This window comes from Numida meleagris, chromosome 1 (assembly GCF_002078875.1).
Source record: "Numida meleagris isolate 19003 breed g44 Domestic line chromosome 1, NumMel1.0, whole genome shotgun sequence".
Classification (NCBI taxonomy): domain Eukaryota; kingdom Metazoa; phylum Chordata; class Aves; order Galliformes; family Numididae; genus Numida; species Numida meleagris.
The window spans coordinates 166,873,106-166,898,163 of record NC_034409.1 but is presented as its reverse complement, the minus strand read 5'-3'; the positions used below and the strand labels follow the sequence as shown (position 1 = coordinate 166,898,163).

At 39.1% G+C, this 25,058-nt stretch overlaps 1 protein-coding gene across 2 annotated transcripts in view; it reads right to left on the bottom strand.

Annotated features, from left to right (window-relative positions):
• The window catches only part of FNDC3A (fibronectin type III domain containing 3A), a 114,212-nt gene that overhangs the window by 55,349 nt on the left and 33,805 nt on the right, over nucleotides 1–25,058 (bottom strand). For both annotated transcript variants that reach the window (XM_021376315.1, XM_021376325.1), the window contains exon 3: nucleotides 19,665–19,740. In XM_021376315.1, coding sequence (XP_021231990.1) covers nucleotides 19,665–19,740 — 76 coding nt within the window. The remainder of the gene's footprint in view (nucleotides 1–19,664; nucleotides 19,741–25,058) is intronic.

Here is a 25,058-nt window from a genome sequence, read left to right as displayed (position 1 = left end):
CGGCAGGCGGGGCGGCGGGCGGGGCGCGGGCTCAGGTGCGCGGTGCCCGCTCCGCCCCGCTGGAAGGAGGCTGTGCCCAGGGGAACGCTGTGCTCCCGCTAAGCTAGCGCTTCTTTTTTATGACCACCAGTTCTCGTCTCTGGTACGAGCCGAGCGTTTAGCCGCAGCTTTTACGTTAATCAGCATAATTAAGTCGAAAGGGGATTACTTTGGCCAAATCCTTCCGTGGGATTTACCTCCAGATGAACCGGCCGGCACACGGCACGGCGAGAGGGGCGCGGAGATCCGGCCGCGAGCGGGCACCGTGTGGCCGCGTTCGAAGGCTGCAGTGCCTTTGATACTAATCTGTGCGGATCCCGCGGCTCATGAGCGCTGCTATACTTAGCATGAGCCTAATGTGAGCGGCGATGAATCACTGCTATCCCCAGGAGGAAATAGCATTCAGGATTTACTGCGGCACATTAGGTTAACTATGTCTCCATAACCGAACACCCACACTTTGACATCACACGCGCGATGATATGCATCACTGACGCAAGCGCTGACAGGATCAAACACAAAGGCCACCGCGGCAGAAACAATGGAGCGCGTGGCTGACGTCGCAGTGCCCTGACACGCCGTGGCCGATCAATAGACCCAGATGCCACAAATAGTTGCACCACTCGCTTTTACATAACGGCCAAGGCCTCAAAGTTTTATTTTGGGCTCCGAGCAGCTCCAATTAATTAGAAAAAGACAGTAACGACAACAAACAAGTGGTCTACGTTTGCCTCGTAAGCTGTGCCTGGAAAATATTGAGAAATTGGTGCTTAATAGGTTAACGGGCACTAAAAGATGTCACAAGGATCCAGGCAATTGACTTTCGCTGGGTGTGATGTCATCAAAAGCTAGCAGTAACAGAAGGAGAGCAGACACAGAATTTACCACTAGGCCTGAGCTGGGGAAGGAAAGGAAGGCACTGGAAGCACTGCAAGGGCAGGGGCGGGCAGAAGACTTCAGTTTTCAGTGCTGTCAGTTGAACATATTCCTTATGCTCTAAATTCAACCTGATAAAACAATCCCTTCCCCCATCCATCTGTCTACATTTGCCATCAAGGCTGGGGAACAGCCGCTGACAAAGCAGGAGCCATAATTTAAATATATTAATTGACTATAGAATCTGTCAGTGGGCCGGAGGCTGGAAAACATGAGGAAAAGCAAGGTAAAGTGTTCATGCAGTTCTGTTCAAAAGCAGGGGGAAAGAAAGCGTCACTTTCATTCATACAGACTTGGGAATAATGGATAAGAGCTGAAAGCCTTGAGGCCTAACTACAGCATTTCTACAGATTTCATCTTAATGAAATCCTGATCTTTCCCATGAAACCATACATATGTATTCAGAAAAAAGGACACAAAATCCCTTCTCATATGCTAACATGCGGAGATGACAGATTCCCATAGCACTTTATCATTAATACAGCTATCAGTTTTCGTGGCCTCACGTACATTGAAAGGACAAAGGTAACAATGGTTTCTGTGTTCAAATATTAAATGTAGCTCCATTGCAGCTATTTCTAAACAATGACCACTGTGCAATTCTTGATTTTAAAAAAAGACTGCAACCCACACCTTCAAATGGCGCAAACCTCATCAGGAACTTCCATATGGGAGCTTGTAGAAGGATGATTTTAGTCTTTCTAGACAATCCAGTAACAATGACTTCTAAACATTCTTTACAAACCAACTTTGGAGCACAGCATCAACTCCATCCTACTTTTGTTTAAGAAACAGAAACCAAACCACTAACCCACAAAACAATGAATCAAAGATGCTGATGAGGAAACACAAAACACAGACTTTCACCGTGCAGTCGAGATTATTAAATTGCTCAGCTTGCTTTGCTGTTTTAGGTTAAGGCTCAGAGCAATTACTTAATAGCTGTGGAAGAGTCATGTCAAAAAATTATGTTCTCTCTCCGTTATAGTCTTCCAATTTAAGTATCAGGTGAACCCTAAGTCGTTACATTTCAAAGGGAGTTAGTTAAATGTGATACACCATTCTTAACACAAAGAAGCTTTGATGAATATGTTTTTATTCTTAGCAGTAAAAATAATCTGGACTGACTGCTTTGCATATTAGCTTAGCTTTTTCTCAAGGCGAGTAATTTCCTAGCATTTATGCTGAGCAATATTGATCTGCGACTTCTTCAGACTAATACTTAATATACGTGCATAATGCTTTGTCATGTTCCATTTGATTCACAAGATTCAGGATAAACCACAAGTTAATTATCTAACAGTTGTTACCACTAGAATTTCCATATTTATAATCAGAAAGTATTTTTAGCCCTATAAGCACTGCAGATCAGAAAGATACAAATGGTAAGCACTACTGCTGGTAACTGGTTGTGGATCAGGGGTGAACAGCACGAGTGAGACTCAGCAGCCAGCAGCTCCTGGTGCATAGAAAGCTTCTAGAAAAGAGCACATTTGATTCACAGAAGAGAGATGGTGGTAGGCGCAGACATCAACTTCTTTTCTTCCCAGGCTGGTTATGCCAGAAGTTATGTAAGATAATTATTTGTAAAGGTCTTTTTGGCACCATTGTACTCAAGTCATTATACTAATGGGTTATTTTTTCTGTATGTACTTACCTGGCTACACTGACTTCAAACTAGAGGGTAGAAGTATGTCATGGTCCGCTGTATCAGAGTGGACCCTTGGAGAAACCCCTTCTCCTCTGTGTAAATTTCTTAATATTCTCACCCTCAAGTTATGTATGCTTGTGTATATGTATGTATAATACATGTATATATACACACACATATCTGCACATAGATAATGACTGAGAAGAGCAATAGCACGCATATAGATGCTGAACTGATTTTACTAAACTGTAGAACAGGGCATTTCAAAACAATGGAACTTCTGGGTAACGCTGTCTGGTGAAAAGCAGGCCTAAATATTGTTCTCGGCAATGAGAAGAGGCTAGAAACTACACTGATTTGAAAAATAAAGTGAAAGAACACAACAGCTCTGTCCCACTGAAATTTTACTCTTCTCTTGAACATAAATAACTCTCGCATTTGCTGTTCTGATCAGATGAATAGACCTTCTGTAAAACAATGCAAAACAAATGCAAATGGAGCTCAGTCCTACAAGACCTCCTCTTTTCACAGTCACCATATACAGTTATTTTTTATGCCCAAATTAAAGATATTCACTTGACTCTGCCAACATGAAGACTCTACTAAGATTTTGGTTTCAGAAGAAAATGTTCACATGTAGGCTTCTGAACTATGAAATAAATGTTGAAATAACACTTTATTACACAGTTTTATTTCAAAGCATGAGGGAGGAAAACGTTCCCCAAAGCTGACAATTTGAAAGGAGACATTTGGTAACGCACAGTCCTTCTGTCACGGTACAAACAGTAGCGAACAAGCCCCAAGCAGACAAATTACACAATAATGGCATATGACAAAAATGATACATAAGACCAAGATGAAAACATCTGATGTTACATACCTTACACTTTTCAACATTTAAAGCAAACATTTGGCTTCAGCAAGGTGATTCACAGGCTGCCTTGGGAGGACAGCTCTGCACTTTTGCACATTTATCAGGAAGCCATCTCATACCAAATGACAAAAATCATTAAACAAAGGCAGTGTGTCCTCCAGCAGATACCTGCTTTGGACCTGCTCTATTGACTCTTGACCAGTTTCACCAGAGTATATCAAGGTTTCTGTTAGGAGATTCCTACTGTCAGAAAAGATGTCTTCCTATTCAGTTGGTAGGTAACCTAAATTCTGAGCTTTCTTCTAGCATCCAGCTTCTCCCAGTCTGGAGTGCTGTGGGCACTAGACTATGGAAAAACCTGTCTCGCACACATTGTTGCCTCTGCTGAAGATGGGCCACTAGGAAGGTGAAACGCAGCACATTAAGCTCCTGTCCCTGCTACAAGACACTGTTAACTCCTCTGATCAAGTTTCTAAATGGAAATACAAAGCCAACCTTTGAAAGGAGAACCGGAACCAAGACTTCACCCAAATTGTATAGGAATCTCTAGAAAGGCGGACTGCCTTCCTACAAGTTTCCCTCTGGTATTCTACTTTTGAGGGGGAGGAAGGGAAGAAGCCATCTCCAAAAGACATGGAGAGATGCCTCAACGCAGGACCTCCCATAGCATACCAGCCAGAGGACTCTGCTGGAACTGGGACCTGCAGCTTCAGGTGCTGGTGTACTCTTTAGGGCAAAAATCTTCATATCTCAATTCTGGGTGAGTGCTTTAACCAATTTCCTGTTGCCACTAGGAACTGTATTTTTGGAGGAGCCTAATATAGCCTGAGTAAAGCAAATAAACTGTCTTGCCTTTAGGAGAGAGAGGCAACATTCACATACTGTCTCTATATTGTCTCTGCTCCAGTAGGTCTTTGATATGTGGTTTCTGCCTGTTCCCATGCAGCCTGTTTTGTACAATCACAAGGTTGTAGGGAATTCCGCAGTCAAAACAGAAGCAATGGATTCAGCGTGCTTGCCAGGGTTAAGCTATGATACAGTGGGTGACCTGGGCTGCACTGTGACTTCTGCAGCTAACATCTTCAGTTAAAACTAAGGTACAACTCAAACACCCTGAACATGACTCCTGCGACAGGAGTCAGCTACAACACGCGATGCTCTGAAGAGAAGTGGAAATAAAGGCTGAATGAAAAACTACTGATCTTGAAAATTCTTGATAACATCGTGACCAACATGATAATATACTTCACCATTTAAATTAAGACTTTGGAGTCTGCTAATGACTTAGGGTCAACAAACAAGAATTTTCTTGTTCAAAAAGCTTTGCAGAAATTTGGTCTCAAATTAATGAAACCGTAATCGGAGCATATATTAGAAAACCCTGATGTTCTTAAGTGAGACACAGCAACATGGAATGGAACTACACATGCTACTAACACCTGTGGCTTCTTCTGCACTGAAATGTTTCTACCATTTCATACAAGTCACAACACACTCCAACTAATTCCTACTGCAAACCTTACATTTTTCTGTTGTTAGTAACAGTGTGGTTTAGTAAAAAAAAAAAAAGCAAAACATCACAGGCTATCTAATGAACTTGTTATCTTTTGAACTTGTTTCAGCATTTGAAATCTATAGATCTATAAGGTTGAGGTTTTTTGTGTGTCTTATGTGACAAAGGACCCTTAATTCTCCACAACGAGCTCTCCACAGATCCCTTCAGCAAGGAATTCTTTTCTCCATATCCCTAGCAAGTTACCACACAGGGAAAGCATGTAAGCACAGACAGTAAGAGTGTCTATGACAAAGGTTGCTTTTGATAAAAAGCTTTCACCAAGGTTAATAAATATGTATTATCAGAAAGACAACATCTGGTAAAGCAGTAAGCAGGGACCAGACACAAAGATAAGCTTATGCTGCTGCAAGTGTTCTCTTCAAACTCAATTTGCTCTGTAACCAAATACTTTTTAGAAAGTAAAATACCCACTGCTTTGGCAGCCAAACTAAACTCAGAAACAGAAGAAACTATGTAAGGAATCTGCTTACCTGCACTAAACAAGAGGTCAGGGATGAAGCAACTAACTTAGTTCAAAAATTGTCATTCCAAATCAGACAAAAGGGGAAAAAATGTACTAATACAGCACAGCTATTGACCATACATTTTGTACTGATCAACATACCCCTCTTCTAAGGAGCTGAGACAAGAAAATTGCTTAACAGATGGAAAGTGAATGTGTCCTTTGTGTCGAAACCTTTTTATTGCTTCCCTGCTGTCTGGGTGTAGAAGATCTACTTTTTCTGTTGCTGGACCATTGGGGTTAAAGGACTGAAAAACACCTGATGAATCAAGTCTATTCACCTGCAATTGCTGCTTCATCCCTCTTCCCTATTATCATACATCAGGATCCATCACAGATGGATTGTACATAAAAGCATCAAGACCAGTCTTAAAAACAGTCACTTCTTTTACCTGTATGTCTCCCACAGGGACGCTATTCTTGAGAACTGCTCCTAAGTAGCTAGGAGGTTTCTTGTAATTAGATAAAATTTATTCTTAGCCTTTTGACATCTACTTGGCTTTCAATCAGCTCTAGCATTAATTTTATTACTCTTAGTTTTTAAGTGCCTGGTGTTTACTTACCTATTCCTAACAAAACTCATTTTTAGCCAAACAAGCAAAGCTCTTCTAGTCTTCTTTCACAAAATAGGCTCCTGATTCTTCTGAATATCTTAATAGCTCTTTCCTGCAACAGCTGGAATCAGTTTCAATTCATCTTTTGTAAACATGAATTATCAAAGTACAGTTGATGTCTCAGCAGAATCCTATAAAATGCAACTAAACATCCCAAGCTGCACATCTAATTACTGTCTGATGCATTTTATGATCACAGTAACCTTTACAGATACATTACACTGGAGATAATACTTATCTTGTAAGCGAAATAGCTTGCCTGCTTCCTCCTCCTCCTTATCAAGTTTCAAACAATGAGATCCCTGCTTATAATTTATTAATCTTATGCATGACCTTGTATGGCATATAACTGCCTTTCATCCATTTCAGGGGTACCATTCAAACAACACTCCTTTAAACAGTTAATGCATGTTCTTCTTGATCTTTCACCATTTCTGGAATATAGACTTCCTAGGCCATTGCAGTTCCCTAGATCGTCATCTTACCTGAAAGGTGTTTCTGGAATACCTTGATAGCTGAAAGACACCTGAGTCCATTAAGTTACTCAGTGGCTAAAAGGAATATATTCACATTCTAGGCTATCTGTGCATCATGCTTCAGCATTCAGTCCCTCCCTATTTTCTCCTCAATTTAGAACCTTAAAAAAAAAACCACTAGATGAGTAAGATTATATTGAATCTGCTGAAGCTCTTTGGAAAGCTTTGCAGATTAGAAACATTCTGTACTACGCTTTGAATTTATTAGTATGGAAACAGGAAACATGCAAGTACATGGTCTCAAGACTCCACTGCATACCTTTCATTCTTTACTGTATTTTCTAATTCTTTTATTTACTTCCTTCTGGTCCTTTTATTTACTTCCTACTGACCCTCATATACTCATAAGCTATATGCTACGCAGGTACAGCCTCACCTGACTGACATTCAACCTCTTTTTCCATGTGACATCTTCCCAGATACTTCATACCTTTGTCTAGCTCTGTGAAGTTGCACAGAAATGTTTACCTGCCAATCTACTACTCATCCAGATACAGAAGCACATCGCCACCACCCAACAGGAAGATTCAGAAACCTACACTTATGTACTTTGGAAAAAAAAAAAAAATAAAAAAATCCAGCACCCTTCTATTTAACTGCTGTCACCGAGATGAAACTAGATTCTTCATAAATAATGGATCAATTTTTTCAGATGAGAGGATGTGGCTCAGTAACTGAAAAACAATGACAGCACACTGAAACTCTGTGAACATTATGCACACTTAGAAGGCTATTATGAGCAAATCGGTGCTCTGGATGGTATTTTTAAGACCTGTCAGAAGATGAACCGGGGAAAAAACCTACAGATAAAGCTGTGTGGGTATACGAGTAAGATTCCTAGTCTAGCATGTGTCATATACTCTGCTCGAAAAGCATGCAAGAGAACTTGAGAGTGTATATAGCTGTATTTCCACGGGTATTTCCAAGGCACCTTTTCCTCCCTTCTTATGCAATATTTTTATTGTGTAAGAATTAGAAGGGTGTAGTAAGCATAAAAACACACCTTTAACAAACAGATTACTGAAATGGCTACATAATGTCAGATTCACAACTTGGGCAGAAAAGCGCTGCTCTAACTCATGTTGGCTAGAAGTCCAGAGTAAAAAGCAATCAAGCCATCAGTCAATCCCAGAACCTCAGTGCTTGCAGGTACTGTTGCATCTATTTGCAGTACAAACGCGAGAGTGGAAGCTAATCTCACACTATAGTCCTCTGCATCTTTGTTCACTTTTAACAGGTGATGAGTCAGATGGCTTCTCAAATTTAACTATCTGCTTAATGATAGATAAAATTAAACTTATTTTATCCAACAAAACAGTTCAGTGTGTGAGCACAAAACAGTAAGGAAAACAACAACAAAAAAAGAATGAACACAAAGTATTTTTGTTATTTTTTAAATGTACGTTTAACTTAGGAGTTTTACTGAGATGTCTCTTGACCACATAAACTGTAAGACCTAGCTCTTGTGGGTGCGCAGCCTTTCAGAGCAAATCACCTTTAAAGCTAAATTGGCTGAGGCTGTAACACAGTAGAGCACTTCACTTTAAGACAGTCTGTTGAAAGACGGCATTTACCACAACTTTTCGGAAAACAAAGAAAAAGAGAAAGGCTGACAATTCTCTGTAGAAGCATCTGATTTTTCTCCTCTCTCTGATGTCTCCAACTTTTGCTCTGATTCTTGGAAGAGAGCAATGCAGTATCAGTAAGGTGTAGCTCCTTGACCTCACAGCTCTTAACCCAGTTTGGGAATTTCCCTCAGCCCGTGGTCCTGTTGTGGTCTTTATTCAGCACAGTCCTTCTACTTTGAGTGACCTGGATTTTCTACGTCTGTTGCAATACGTTGTTTTATTCACAGTAACTTACTCATATCTTATTGAAAATACAGCTCCATATTACTCCTTCTAAGAATTATCCATGAAGTAACAATACGAACAATAGGTTTGGCATTCATAGTTATTCCAGCTCTCTTCTCCCAGCTTCTATTTCCATATTTTGGAGGCACAGATAGAATCCTCCTACAGGCTTGAAAAGCTGCTACACATCTCTCCATTCAGGTATTTTTGAAATATTTACATCAACCAGTAGTGCCTTGTCCTGAAAGATTTGGAGGAAACAGTAATAAAGATCTGTTAGAAGTACAAGCTGTCTATTTTCAAAAAAAAAAGGAGGTGGGGAACACAGGAAATATGACTTTAAGTCATTTCAACTGGGACGTAACGTCATTTTTCAAACAGCAGCAGAATCCACTAAGTATCAGAATAGAGTAACTAAAAGTTTTACGAAGTCCACAGGAAATTTCAAAATGAGGTTTTGTATCACTGAAGAAAGTAAGAGAGGTGGCAAGCCTTCTTTTCTCAACAAAATACTGAGTTGTAAAGAAAGCTCTTTCTTCGGTTGCTTTGGAAGGCACATTCATCCCACCTATGAATACAACAGTCAACATGATCCAAGGGAAACACAATATACAGAGTATGAGGGTAGTCCATATGTCCAGCATCAAAGGGAAAGAAAGAGTGAAACAGCTGGAGAAAAGGCTACTGGAAAAAACAAATTGAGAATAGGCACAGAACATAAAACTATATGCTCACAGAATCACTGGTTAATCAGAAAGGAAGGAGTGCGCAGTCAGCTTTCCAGCAGCTCTAATATCCATTAACTTGAGACACTTCTCTAAGTTACGGGGTGCCCTACAGTCACTTGAGAAAATCTGAGGCTGTTTCGGTGGTGCCTTTGAGCACCTGCTCCAGAAAACTGAGTTTTTTTGAAAGTTTGTCACAGCTGAGAAAGGCCTTCTCCTTAGCATAAAAAGAACAGCAGCACTTTGGATAGCTGCTTGTACCACCAGTGAATTTGGCCCTTCAAACCTTATTTGAAGCTGCATGTAATTACGCTGTTTCTTAATGGCTTTAAGTGGCTGAACATACACACTCGTAATTGGTCTTTAATTCACGTTAAACAGTAGCTATTTATATCTGTGCACAGCTAGCCTATATGTTTGTAATGGCCTTGTTATTTTCCTTCCCCTCATTTGGATAATAAACTGCTTTAGATGTAAAACAGATTGCTACTTGAATGTCTGCAAAAGGAAGAAAGAGAAGTTATATCACCAAGAATTTAATGAAGTTCAAAAGCATCACGATCATGTAAGCCATGCAAACTGACAAAACCTCAGTCATCTAACAGTCAGAAAGTCTACAACTATAATTGTCTACTATTAATAACACATGCACAGCCATATCTTTCAGGCCATGTGTGGCTGATTCATCCATTAGGAAAAAAAAAATCAAAACGAAGAGCAGGAGCCTGCTCAGTTTTGAGGAAAAGTAATAGCTGTGAGAGCTGCCCCAGAACCATGGAGATGTTGGTTTCCTACCACTCCTCACAGCTACCATGTGCCCGACAGTGGTTCAGGAAATAAGGCAGCCAAGACTACTTTCTGGAATACAAATAGAACAGTAAGTAAAAATTAATTAAAAGTTTTTTTTTTTTATCTAACTTTAAGCCTTTGCTAGAAGACTGAACACTTTCACAGCTGCAGCTATACCTCAAGAATGCAGCCAAAAAGCCCAAATCTCAAAGAGTAGAAATATAAGGAAACATCCTGGAGTTTCATCTAACAATTTGTAGCATTTCCAACAGATGACACACCAGCCTGTATTTCTACTGTACTTATTGTTAAAGAAGATCTAAAAAAAGTAGTGTTTATGCACAAAGTTCTAGTCTTTTCCTCTTTGTGAAACCCATTTAAAAGTCAATTTAAATATACTGTTTCTGAGTTTTTATAAAATAAAGCACAATTTATTTTTTAAAGAATTAGCCAAATAAGAAAACAGAAATTTTTTTTCTGTTTTCTGTTTGGAGGGACTAGCTGATTCACCAGAGGGCCATGCTGCCATCCAAAGGAACCCTGACAGGCTGAGGGGGTGGGCTGCCAAGAACTTCGTGATACTCAGCAAGGAGAAGTGCAGAATCCTGCACCTTGGGAAGAATAGCCCCAGGCACCAGGACATGCTGGGGGCACCCAGTGGAAAGCAGCTCTGCAGAAAAGGACAAGGGGGTCCTTATGGGCACCAAGTCGAATGTAAGCCAGTAATGTGCCCTTGTCACTAAGAAGACAAATAGTATCCTGGATGTGTTAGGCAAAGTATTGCCCACACATAGAAGGAAATGATCCTTCCCCTCTATTCAGCATTGGTAAGGCCACATCTGAAGTTCTGGGTCCAGTTCTGGGCTCCCCAGTACAAGAGAAACGTGGACATAGTGGAGAGAGTCCAACAGAGAGCCACAAAGATGATGAAGGGCCTGGAGTTCCTCTCCTATGAGAAGAGGCTGAGAGAGTGGGGACTGGAGGAGACAAGCACAAACTGGAGCACAGGAGGTTCCCTCTGAACTCCAGGAGCACTGGCACAGGCCGCCCTGTGGGATCTCTGAAAACCACCTGGATGTGTCCCTGGACACACTGCTCTGGGAGCAGATGGACCCAGGGGGCCCTGCCAGTCTCAGTCCTTACGACATTCTCTGATTTAATAAAACAGAAATGTTAGCAATTTTCAGGAAACTTCATGATTTTAACCAACCAGATTTCATCTGATTAACATATAGACAACGTTATCAGCGTAAGTTACTCTAAATATTAGGATCTTAATTGAAAATCCTAAGTAAAATGTTCTTTCAAACTCCTTTGCCTGCATCTCTGACCTCTGATTTAGTTCAAACAGCTAATCAATCTTCTATTTATGTCAGAATCCAAGAAGAGACCCAACATCAAGTTTCCCTTCCTTTTGTTTCATAACGCAAGAAGTACAAGGCTACTTATTTCCCATCAGCAGCAAAGTAAGGGATCAGATAAACTGATTGCAGTGCCAGGGGACTTAATATTCTCAGACACAGACCTGTCAGGCTTAACACCCTTTGTATAGGAGTCATCTAAGTGATTCCAGACTTGGATTACCCACAGGAGCACCTGAACCTCAACAATATGAGTTAATGATTTACAGTACTAAGTGCAAGACATTACTGATTGCAGTCATGGGAGCCAACTCTAGGTGCATTTCCTAGTTGCAGCTAAGGGCCATAACTCCACTCCCAACATGTATGTCCAAGTACTGGCATCTTCCTTTTAAGATGTGAGATGTTAGGTGCTCATGGACACAGATGAGTTTCAAGAGCTCAAAGACAAAACTTGAGGGAACTGTGGGTACAATTTCAAAAGAACGGATCCCAGTGAGATATTTTCATGGCGCAGGCTGACTTGTTTCCATTTATAATAGCCAGGCTTCAGCTCCAGAATGGAGACATCTCATTTAGGTATCTAAAATTGTATGTCTGCATGCGAGTTAGGACTTTAAACTCCAATTATGGTATGTACGGATCTAGTCAGTACAGATAGTGGAGCCTGGTGAGCTATTCAGTTCAAACTGATGACAGCTGAAAAGCACTGACTGCACCGTAGCTAGTGACTAAACCTTCACTACTTATAATGGGAGCTCAGATCCAAGGCCACATATAGAAACACACATTTAGGCACCTAAAATTAGATGTCTTGAGCATGCAGCTGAAGCATTGATATTTCAAACAAATATCTCCGGAAGCTTCCTACAGTCAGGCTGGGTATACAGTCCATTGAAAAGAGGGAATAAAGGAGGGAACTAAAGAAGATACAAGGAAAGATTAACTGATCAGAACACATTGGAAAATGGGATGTGAAATGGAGAAACAGACTGAACACCTTATAAGGAATGTAATGAATCATAAACTCATTCATTTCAAAATGTGTGAAATAAGTCAATGTAGAAGAATATTTAATAGAGATGAGAAACTAACAAGAAAGAAGCATTATAAACATGGTTTGTACTAAGATATTAGATCTATTTAACAACATTTCAAACAGAAATCAGTGATAGACAAATTCAGTTTTCCCTAAAACACTCTAAAACAAACATGATTAAAGCTATGATTTTCTCCTTCTAATCTGTTCTTAAATTTGCTACTGCAGAAGGTGTTAAGACGAGCCTGATTTGCTTTAATCAAACTTTTGTCAAGTTCAGTTTATTCAGGGAATGGCATACTTTAGAAATCTAGCAGAACAGCAGAAAAGCAGCATGATCAAGTCAGCTTTTCCAGCAATACCTCCTTGGGGTATCACTGATTGCTTCTTTAAGAGCTGAGGGAGACCATGGCCAGCAAGTCCCCTTCAGTTATCAGACTTAACCAAGGAGAAGGTCAGGCAGTTCCCACAGAAGGGAGAGCGCTCTCTTTAGAGGTCAGTTCTTATGGCTGCTCTTAGAGTAGAAAGAGTCAATCTAAGCAGACTTTCAGATTGCTACAGTTTATTCTGGTTAGGGAAATGACCTTGTTTTGAGTTTCCTTGCCAGTTTCATTAATAAAACTGAGTTTTGAGAGATGGTCCTCTCTCAGCACCGTCCCATTGCAAAAAAAGACTACAGAATCAAGCAGGCATCTGAGCTTGTTTAATTCAGCATAGTACTAGTAAAAGAAAAGCTGCAGCAGTAGGGTTTAAGGGTAAATTTTCCCTGCTAATGACATATTTGTCCTATGTGCCAAAGTCAATGTATGAGCAGCACGGACTTAAATTCATCTTTTTTTTCCTTTACTTATCAGAAGGGGTTTTCCTGCATCTCATCCACCCTCTATGCTAATTTACCTGTACAAAATTTGCAAGGGCATTCATGCATTCTGTTCATTACTCTAATCTACAAAAAAGCCATCTCCCTGCTTATAGTTACTCTGGAAAACAAGAAGGGCAGCTCCTTACTTATAGCTATTGTGGCAGGAGATATTTCCAAATTACGGAACTACAACCATGCTTAGTGATCACTCTTTTTCCTTTGCATCTTCTTGTAACAAAAGAGGTCAAGCCTTCTCTGCAGTTATACTCGTGAATGACTGACTGATAGCAATGTTGTTACTTTGATTGTAGGCACCAGAAAATGCAAACACTTACAGGCATTTTAGAAATTGTTTCATATTTAAAGCCATTTCCAAACAGAGCTGCTTTAAATTTAAGCTACTACTAGACTCAGCTTTGAAAATTCTCAACAAAGAGTTAGGTGGGCTTTAAGTCACTGGTGCTTGCTGTGACCTCATTACTTTCAGCTGACTTGTTTTAGCTTTCCTCAGGACCTTTATAAAGTCCTCTACATACTTGTGACAGAGATCCTAAAATTAACATGCACAAGAGGATGTTAATGTAGGTATCCGTATCTAGTTTCAGCCTTGCATATCATGTTTAGTCTCCTACGCAACACTCACATGGAACCAATGGACAGGAATCAACTGAAATGGTCTGCCACTTAGGGTTTGTTTTGCTTAAATGAACCGACGTATAAAGCCTTACATTTGTAGCCTTCAGAAGGCAAAGACGTAGAAAAGCAGCAGAGCATCTTTGAAGAGGAAAAGGACATCAAGTAAAGTTACCTGCGTCATCATGTAATATCTCAATATTCAGAAATGAGGATTAGGTAAATGGAAACTGATGAAAAATTTCTGTCCTGGGCTACAGAAAGAAAATATCACCCAAAGCAGCTTCTCTGGGTGGTTCAGTGACCATTCTTAATGGGAACAGGAAAAAAGAGCACTAAAACCAAGAAATACATACATGAGTTTACTTGTACAGATTCATTACCCAGTCTCACAAGCTGTCTAGAATAGTAGAGATGCTCACAAAGAGAATTCCTGTTAATGGTGCTTTATTATTTTTGCTAGTTTATTCAATAATACAGACATACGCATTTAAATGTTGTCCTGTTTCTAAACTTTGCCCACTGCTGAAGCTGACACTGAGAAATTTAACAACCAAGATGCAGCAGTTCTAGAGGCGATGTCACCCTTAAAGCTAACATATGGGATTACTACTGCAATGGCAGGCATCCTGATGCGTTCTGGTAGTAAGCTCTGGTCTCCTTGTGAAAGCAGCATCTTCCAATGACCATTAGCAACCACGAAAAACCTTTCTGGGGGGTTTGTGAGAACTTGTGCAGAGTTTGTGACCAGCTCAATATCTGCATTTAACCACCTCAAATAATAATTTACTCTCAAATAAAACTCAACACCAAAGCACCAGGTGCTGTGAAGAACAAAATGAATTGAGTTTTTATGGTGGTTTTGTTGTTGTTATTCAAACGCGCTTAGACAGGAGTTACATTTATTTTTAAGATGTCCAGCGTGTTTGCCTTAATGCTTTCTGAAAACAACCAAAACTACATGACACCTACCAGCACATAAAAGCTGTATTCACATACCGTTCTGGATAATGGGCAGGTCTGCTCTGCGCTTCCAAAATGGGAATTCATCTTAGAACAAAATAAAGTTTGTACTTCACTACTGTAAGTCTCAGAGTTGATACAATTCTCTTCTTCCTCTTGACTGACTTCAAAACACTTCTAAGAAATATTTTATTTTACTCCAAAAGAAAAAAAAAGGTTGCTTAACTTATATCCTAAAGACTAACCTTAATACTGATACTTCATTTCATTTCAAAACATGAAGTATTCATGACTCATTCTAATTTACATATATTTTCTTATTTTATTATAAAAATGGCAATTTTCCTTTGCAGAGGCATATATAACATTGTCTCTCTTATTATGTCAAGTAACATTTAATAGCCCTTAGCTGCAACTTGGGACTGTTATAAAATGTGCTTAAGATGAGTCATCTTCATTCATTTATCCTGCAATAGGAAGAATTCATGAATGAGTGATCTGCAGTAATTCAACTCTACAAAGAGAGCCCATTCATATACTTCAAACCTGGTTATCTGAATCACTAATGTAGCTGATTATTTCACTTCAACAGAAGAAAATTTTGGCTTAAGGAAAGTTTCCACAGAAGTCTGAATACTTCCAGTATGTCAGAACAGTATCAGAGATCTCAAAGAACTCTACTGAAAATAAGCATTTTGGTCTAACACATAGATACGCAGGCAGATATCTTCCTGTCTGTCTAGCAAGAAAATCACAGTGTCTTTGGAAAGTAAAAGACTGACAAGTGGTTTAAATTGAAGTTGAGTTATAAGAGTGGGCAGAAGTCAGTGCTATTAGACATACAACTATGCAGTCAAATAACATATGTTATAAAATCAGAAACAGTCCATTGGTACTGAGAAGTGTTCATTTAAAGTTGTAATTAAGTCAAAATATACACAACACAAAAGCAGCTAAAACCTAAACAGTTAACTACAGAAATATAAAGCAACGGTGCTTGTTATTTTACAGAAATATGCATGCGATACATCAAGAAAGAAATACACGAAGTCATCCAAACTCTGTCAAAATAAAGGAATGTGATTAACCAACGAGAAAGAGTCCCTCAAAAAGCACTGCTCTTTTTCCAAACTTACAGATTTTAAACTAGGAAATACACACAATGGCCTTTTCATCCAATCTTAACTGCCATGGAAGAGGCACACATTCTCACTTACAGTTCCAGATCATTTAAAGCTTTAAAGATCATCTGAGTGAGTTATACAGCCAGCAGGCAAGTATAGAGACCTTAGTATAAATGCAGTATTTTCTTCAGAAGTTAGGCCACAGAAAAAGCATGTTGTGCCTCTCCATTAATTGATAATTTATGTTTTCATCACTCTGATGATGCAAGAATTCCAAAATGTGCGCTATATAAATATCTCCCCTTTCTTCTGGAAAGACAATGACTCCTGTTGTTTTCAGGTTGAGAAGTTTTTACCCAATGTATAGAGTATCCAAAGTAAGAATAGTATCCCTCAGAAAAAAAAGGAATTACGACAAGAGCACCTCAATTTTTCCAACAGACGAGAATATGATGCAAGAAATACAGTCAGCATTATGGTTAGATTTAAAAACAATCCACACCGACTTCAGCAGACATTGCCATCTCAAAGGTGAAATGACCAGTAAAAAAGCACAAGGGAGACCTAGAATCATTGAAGGAACAATGATTTAAGCAAATGGCACAGACTACTGCATATGCGTATCTGCACTTCTATGGGGGATCCCTCCACAAGCAGCTCGCTACCTCTCAACTTCCATTCTTTCATTTTTATAATACACTTACATAGTTGCAATTTAAGCACAAGCCAATGAAAATTGCCTTGGCAGAACCTGAAACTATCTGTTATCACTTTAATCATTGGTCAGCACGTAACATGCCAAACAGTTATTATCCTTTGCAATTTCAAATTCTTTCTCCTTTCCCCTAAGTATCTTTTAGTAAGATTTTACTCCGAAGAGATCCTAACCACATATTTGTAAGGTAACTTTTTGCTAAGTGTAGTTTAGAATACAGACTTCAAAAAGTAGTGCTTGAAAATACTAAGCAAATGGAGTTCCCAGGGTCAGCTCATTTTAGAAAGCGAACTCAGAAACTAAGAGATTCTTCTTACTGTTTTGATAAGGGAATGCTCTCAATGAAGTATTAAGTGAATTTCTTGAAAAAAAACCTATGCCTGTACTAATGCTTTTCTTTGGGTAGATTCTGAGGCAACAACATTAATTACATCAGTATACTATGTATTTGTTGTACATAATTACAGTTTTTCTCCAGGCAATGTGCTGTATCTTTGGAAAGTAATATGCAGATACACATTTCTAGTATATGTAGCACAGCCTCTTTTTACACAGTACATCCCAGAAAAAGCATTTTTTTGATTGAGCATTAAGTCAATATGGTCAGACAAGAATATAAAGATTGGCAAATATTTACAGAAAAGCAGACTGGAAAATAGTATTAAGACACATGATGATGACTAAATCAACTTCCCACTGAGAACTTCTCCACTAAATTTCTGACATCTTTGTTTCTCCATACTTTTTTCTTAAATAAGCATCTCTTCAAATCATACTCATTATGTATTTCCACATCTTTAGCTTTGAATTGACCTAATAACAGAGTGCATGCAGTGAATAAAATAAGAACAGGGAAGTAATGTGAGGTTTCCTTCTTTAGTGTCAGTGCAACAGTCTCTTGTGGCTGTAACGTGTTCTGAAGACTGGGTGTCCATTTTGTGGCAAAGCAAAGCAGACTACACTTGGGAAGCTGTGGCAGAGCAAGAAGGACCATCGATATCACATTAATCTCCACAGCATGCACTACATGAGATCATTCACCTTACACAAATCTAGACACAGCAGACAAGGTAGACATCCCTCATTAGCTGCAATACATGCCACAAAACAGTATCACTTGCCAAAGGAGTTTCTTCTTTAAGTCAGAAAGACCCAACAAGTCATAAAGGCAGAAAGATCTATTGACATCGCCCTCATAACACACAAACGTCAAGAGTGGTAAGAATAGACCAGAAAAGCTGCATTCAAGTGAACATGTCTAACTGGTTCTGTTCTAAGATTAGTGAACATATAGACATGAAAACCTAAGCTATGATCTCTGTTTCGTCACCACCTACACATATGCTGTATTATTTTCATATCCTGGGAAGAGGAAGGGCACGGAGAATGCCCATACAAGTGTGCAAAAGCTGCAGGACTTTTCAAGAAAGTTGTAAAGATCAAATCTGAGCTTATCCTTAGCGAGTACCAGGAACAATTGTCTATCTAATAACCACTCACTCTCACCTTCATATTTAAAGTGTGAAGAAATAAGCAGTTGAATCAAACCACAGTAGCAAGTTGTCTATTTAGAAAATAACAGGATCACGCAAGGATAAAAGCAGTATCACAATAAGTAAGAACTCTACTTGTAAAGATACAATATCAGTATTTTTGCAGTTCATCACACACACTTCCTACTTTCAAAATGACTGAACAAGGAAATTAAACCCAGAGAGACACAAGGTATGCCTCTCCTTGGTGTTTTTTGTGTAGCAGAGGTAAAATACAAAGTCCTATCTTTGCTGCTGTTTTTTTTTTAATCTTAAATTGCAAGACAAAATTAATTCGTTGCCCTCGGAAATTGCAAAGTAACTACTATACAGATATGTTTCAAATAAGAGTCTACAGAAACATGAGCTGCAATACCGACTGATCTGTGGCTGAAGTGAAGCAACAAGACTGTGCAACTAGCACAGTCTTGAAAAATGGCACTAATGAACACGCAGACTTTAAGAATTGTTGATGTAAACGTAATTACAGTCCAAGGCCTCCTTTTAATCAGCTACCTTGTAGCCCAAGGACCTGTCTCTGACACTGGAAATAGACTTTTTATCTCAGACTGAAGAGAGGGAAAAGGAGATGGAAGCCACTTGCTTCAGCTTCTCAGGACTGTATCTGTTGGAGTTGGGCCAACGTACAGAGAACAGAAGGTAGGATTTGTTCTCCCAGCAGATAACAAACAACAAAAAAAATAAGCCCATATCTGAATCTGTGAATGCTTTCTTATAACACTGCGAAGTGGTATTCTAAACAACAGCAGTATCTGAGTGTTTGTTTCTTGCAGCTGTAGAACTTAACTTGTAGCTAGTTTAATTCAGAACAGAAAATACCTAAGCTGACTGCTGTGTATTCTTGGACGAAGTGCTTGTATTTTGAAGCGAGATCATGCTAGAACTCATGGAGGACACTGTTTGGCAAGAAAACTAGCAGCAGGATAACAGACAGCTACTGCTAGCATAAGCAAAACAATGACCATATCATAACAAAGAAAAACCCAAACATCCCTCAAATCAAATGAACAACAGTAACTTTTAAATTGAGGTCTGTTTAATAAATGAGCTTAATGAAGTTACTACAAAAGTACTTGCCTGTTTTGTCTGCAGACTAAAAATGCCATGTTATTTAATTTCATCTAATACAACAAAAAACTGCACTCCTCATGGTATTGAAATCTAACACTAACACAAAATCTTTTAGACTGTTAAATAAAGTTTGTACTTAAAATTACTTTTTTCAGTTTTCTACCCTCAACACCAGAAACTCCCTTTCATTTATCTTGATGCAAAATATGGAAATATTACATATATATACATATATATATCAGTTTTACCTGTAATGCACTGAAATTGTCCATCTTCTCTTCTTATTGTAAATGCTTCCCCCGGATTAACTTGCACAAGAATAACCTTAAAAATAAAAGAGTATTCACAACCATTACACAGGAATATGTTACAAAAGCCTAGTCTGTGTAAAAAAAAAAGTTTTACTGCAAAAAAAAATATTCTGAACATAATACATTATTCTCCACTTTACATTATCTGCCGCCTTTATCCCACAGAGAAAAGAGATTACAGCAAGAGCAAGCACAGATATATTTAAACAAACTTTTTCAAACAACCAAGCAGAGAATAGCAACTGGGTAAAACAACACCTGTACCAATTTTATTTTCTGGACTGTTCAGTATAATCAAAACATTATTTCTACAACTTAAATTATTTAAACAAATTACATTTACTTCCACATTAATCAGTTAAATAAAGTTTCAGAGGAAGCCCAGGACTCCCAGTGTTTGCATTTTAAATATGACCACTTGGTAAACAGTTTTCAGCATAAGGGAAACATCCTGTAATTTCCTTCTTTTCATGATCCAAGCATGTCCGTACATTCCTTAATGATAAAGATTATTAGAACTAATAAGAAAGTAAGTGTATCAGATACACAATATGGAACAGCACGTATAGTTTTATTTGCAGAAAGCTGTTGAGCCTCTTTCTCCTTTTTTCATGTGTTTGTTGGTTTTTGTTTGTTTTTAGACCATGCAATGTAGAATGGATAGAAAAGCACACTCAGCTGAAAAACTATGGAAATCTGACATAAACCAAAGTAAAAGTCCGTCGCCATTTTAGACTTCAGAATTCTCCTTCAAAACCTGACTTTGAGATAATAAGTTTGCAGCTATGAAGAATCCAAACAAGATTAAGATCAAAGGAAAATAAAGAATAAGTACATTTCATAGGATCATAGAATCCCTAGAGTTGGAAGGGATCTCTGAAGGCCATCTGGTCTAACTCGCCTGCAATGAACAGGGACACCACAGCTAGATCAGGTTGCCCATGGCCTGATACAGTCTTGCCTTGAAAGTCTCCAGGGACGGGCATCAACCACAACACTAGCTTCCCTTCTAGACACACCTTCAGTCTTGCTTGCATGTGACTTCAAAATTTTGGCTAAAAATTTACTCTGTTAAGCTGCTAAAGAAATTATAATCGGACTTGTTGCTGCTTCTTTACAAAGAAAATAGCGTCAGTGTATAAGCAGGAGGGGGACCAACTTTTTACATGTTCTGATACTGACAGGATAAGGGGGAATGGCTTTAAACTAAAAGAGGGGAGATTTAGGTTAGATGTTCAGAACAAATTTTTTTACTCAGAGGGCAGTGAGGCCCTGGCACAGCTGCCCAGAGAAGCTGTGGGTGCCCCATCCTTGGAGGCGCTCAAGGCCAGGCTGGATGGGGCCCTGGGCAGCCTGAGCTGCTGGGTGGAACCCTGCCCATGGCACAGGGGTTGGAACTAGATGATTTAAGGTCTCCTCCAATCTAAGCCATTTTATAATTCTATGATTTACATTTTATCATATTGATAATTTACCCAATTATCTAATGTATATGAATATAAAATTCAGTAAAAATTAGCACTTACGATGTTCCCTAAACTCAGAAGCAAGATTTTAGAAGTGAGCTTCAAATAAAGCTTGTATGTCTTCAGAATACATTGTATCACCAGAGTTTGTTGCAAGTGCCTGTAGTTAGCATTTTAGCAACTGGATACCACCTTCAGACAATGACTGCGGGAACTGAGAGTGAATGACTTCTTGCAATCTCTTTTTCAGGCTCCCCAAGCAGATGTAACTTCTTGAAGATGTGTATTTAGTTGACTTACCTTCTACTCCCTGCTACAGTTTAAAGTTTTAGCAGAAAATTTAGACTGGAGTAAAAGTACGTAAAAGCTTGCCATCTCTGTGGGCTGGAAAATATCCAGATTTGCACAAACTTTTTTGATTTAGTACGCCTTAACTTCTGGGAGGAGCCATTCTGGCAATCAGTACAAGATTCAGCTCCATGTGTTGGGTCTCCACAGAATAGAATCACAGAATCACTGAAGTTGCAAAAGACCTCTAAGATCATCTAGTCCAACTGTCAACTCATCACCATGAACTGTGAGAAGCAGACAAGTTGTAAAGCTCTCAAGTTTTAAGCCAATGGATGGAGTACTTAATTCCCTCAATTATTTTCTAGTAAGATGGAATGAGGGATAACTGGTATTATTCCATTGTTCCCATTTCTTCAGTGCCAGCGCTTGGCTCCTGGCAGCCTGGGTAACAACGCTGCTTTTGGAACCTGCTGGTCTGCCTCCTCCAGACCTTGCCTGCAGGATTTCTGGACTGGAGGCTCCAGCTAGAAAAGCTAAGCATGGAAATGGGCACATTGGCACAACTGCACCAAGTGGGCCATATACCTCTTGATTTTCTTTTGGAGTGTTTTCTCTTGCATGAAAATCTTCTGTTGCCTATTTCACAGTGCCTCTTAGAAGATAAAGGCGCAACACCTGGGGATAATGCAGTGGGAGGCAGCAGTGCTCAGCACTGGCTGTGCCATGTGGTAATGGGTCTACTGATGGAGACCATACTGCTTTGACACTCAGTTTTCAAAAGGCTTTCCCAGTCTCTGAGGACATCTGAATACCAACAGGCAGGGGAGACCGGCTGACTTAATGCACTTGAATTAGGTGCTCAGGAACAGGAATAGAGAGTGTTTTTTCAAAGGACTATTAGTCTGTTTGATGTGTGATTCTGTACTTAACTGAATGGCTCCTGCTTTCAGCCTTGCTTTTATGTTGTACATTCTCATTTATATTTTTACAACTGTTTCAATATAGTCTACACTTCTTGCTAAGTGTGCCAAAAGAGACTGAATCAGGGCTGAAGTAATTTCAGAAGTTTCAATAACCACTGGTTTCAAAAGCCATTGTGCTGGGGGGTAAAGTGTATCAATATGACCAGCCTCGATTCTCTGCCTTAATGCTGCTGAAAACCATGGAGTCATCACTGCTTTAAGGAGGACATTTTTGACATTCTCACCTCCTGAGAACATAAAACCTGCAAGAAGAAAAACTAAAGCTATACATGTTTACAGGGAGATTAGTACCTTTCTGGTCAGAGGAGATATAACCAAAGAGAGAAAATAATTCCCAGGGATTCACTCTTATGTAATAAGAGTCTGATGAACATAATCAAAGATGCAAGAAAATCTAAAGGAAAATGTAATATAGATATTTCATAGCATGATGTGTTAGGCAAACAAAATCCAGAGGTTGCTAGTATTAGGACTCTTCAATTTTAGTTTTGTTGAGGCCTGCACAGCTCGTTGCCCAACAACGCCATCTCCTCAACCCACTGGAGTTATGAGAACAGAGGCCCTCATCTTCCACATCAAATATTCTAGATCTCAGTCTGCTTCCTCTGCTGGGCAAAACATTCATGTTGGCTGTGACTAAATGAAAAGCTTTAGTAAATTCTGGTGGTTGTCTCTTTTTCCATGCCTCATTCTTCTGGTGACAAATCCTGTTGCTTTACTCTGCTATCCAAAAGGCTAAAATTGCCATCCAAATCTAAAATCCTGCTATCCAAAGGCTAACATGCATTATTCTACTCACATTTCTGCTAACTGCTCTTCTAAAATAATTGCAATAATCTGAACAAAAAATCATTTATGATGTGTCAGTCTCAGTGGGAGGCACGTTCAACACAGTTTTCAAATGCCATTTCTCTTACTAGATCAACAAAACACTAATTAAAAACTGCGCAAGCTTAACAAAATAATGGGATTTTAAGATATTGAGTCCTTAATACATGCTCTACAATCCTACAAATGCATTCAAAACACCATCTACTATAAAAAAATCCAATAAATTTAAAAATGTAATTTCTCAGTGCTAACACAACTCTGACTCAACGTATTTTTGTCTCAAGTTCAGAATATGTTAACACATTACTATTAAGAAATGGAGTATTAGGTCAACAACCAATTTTTTGTCATTTTCACTGGGACTATAAATTGTTTCCTTTAAACAGCTATTTAATAATGATTCACATGACCTCAGTACAGTTCCCAATGAAAAGCAATACAGAATATTTATCCAGAGATTAGCATACAAGCTATACAATACAGGAGTGAAGCTATACATTTATTCTCAAAACAACTATTACATAAATAAAACAAAGTGGCCAGCTCACATGGCTGAAGCTTGAAATACCTGTAACATCAGTTGCTGAAAATTATTATGGAGTTTTAACAGTGTAATTTCATACTCATCAATGGTACTTAATTCATTCTACAAAGGACATAAGAACGAATGAACAATATACTAGGCTTTTTAGTGGTTTAATTAAAATTGGTATGGACTGCAGAGGTTTCTTAGCACAATGTTAAAAGCAAAATTTACCCTAAAAAACACAGAAAGATACTGCAAAAAGGAACAGAATTCATTAAAACCACTCCTTAGCATGAAATACTTATTTTTTCCGAAATTTAAAGCATTTGCTTTGCTGCCCATCTACTGTCAGTTCAAGACGTATCCTGGATTGGCATAGTCCAGCTTTCTAATAAAACTCAATCATGCCACATACTAGAAAGTTCAATGAGGTTTTCCTGAAATCATTGCTCAAACTCAGGGAGCTGCTCAACGGAAGCAAGAGCATAAGAAATGTCCTCGTGGTCTTAGTCAGCGGCCTAGGTCAGTTGTCTACTCTAGCACAGTACTTTATCTCCAACACATAAATTGTAGACGCTATACTTAGGGAGAGCAACACAGCCTGGGCAGTTTCTGCAGTCCATCTTGCTTACTGTCCGTAAATTTGCCTAAACTCTTGGGATTTGCTTACTGGCTGCCTCCACAACTTCCTGCAGCAGTGAGGTCCTGAAATTCACCTTTAAGCCATCTTAAAAACAAGTGTCCTACTAGCTAAGTGCCTCTAGCTCTTGTAATACAGGATTTGATGAACAGTTTTGAGTAGTTTCATCTACCTCCTTCAGTTATTTTTTTGAGACTTAGCAGTTTCCTCTCCTTTTATCCCCGGTTTCCATTTACTGCAGGGTCCCAGTATTTTCAGTCTCTAAGACAGTCACTTCATCCCCTTGACCACATCAGTGTTACCTAAAACTAGATCTGTATTAGCAAAATGAGCAGCACTCAGCAACATTCCTAGGTGCTGCAACAGTCGCCTGCAAAGATGAGCTATGTTATAGCTGTTCTGATCACACTTGGGGCTGATGCCAGCCAGCACTCTCCCAGATGATGCTGCAAACTGTTCCAGGCAGTTTGCAGACAGATACTCCTTCTGGAGGAAGAAACAGTTTCCTAGAACAGACTTGTTCCATGACACTCAGCCTCAGTTTCTGAGAACATTCTTGAGCACACTTAAATTACAAATACATAAACACTGCCT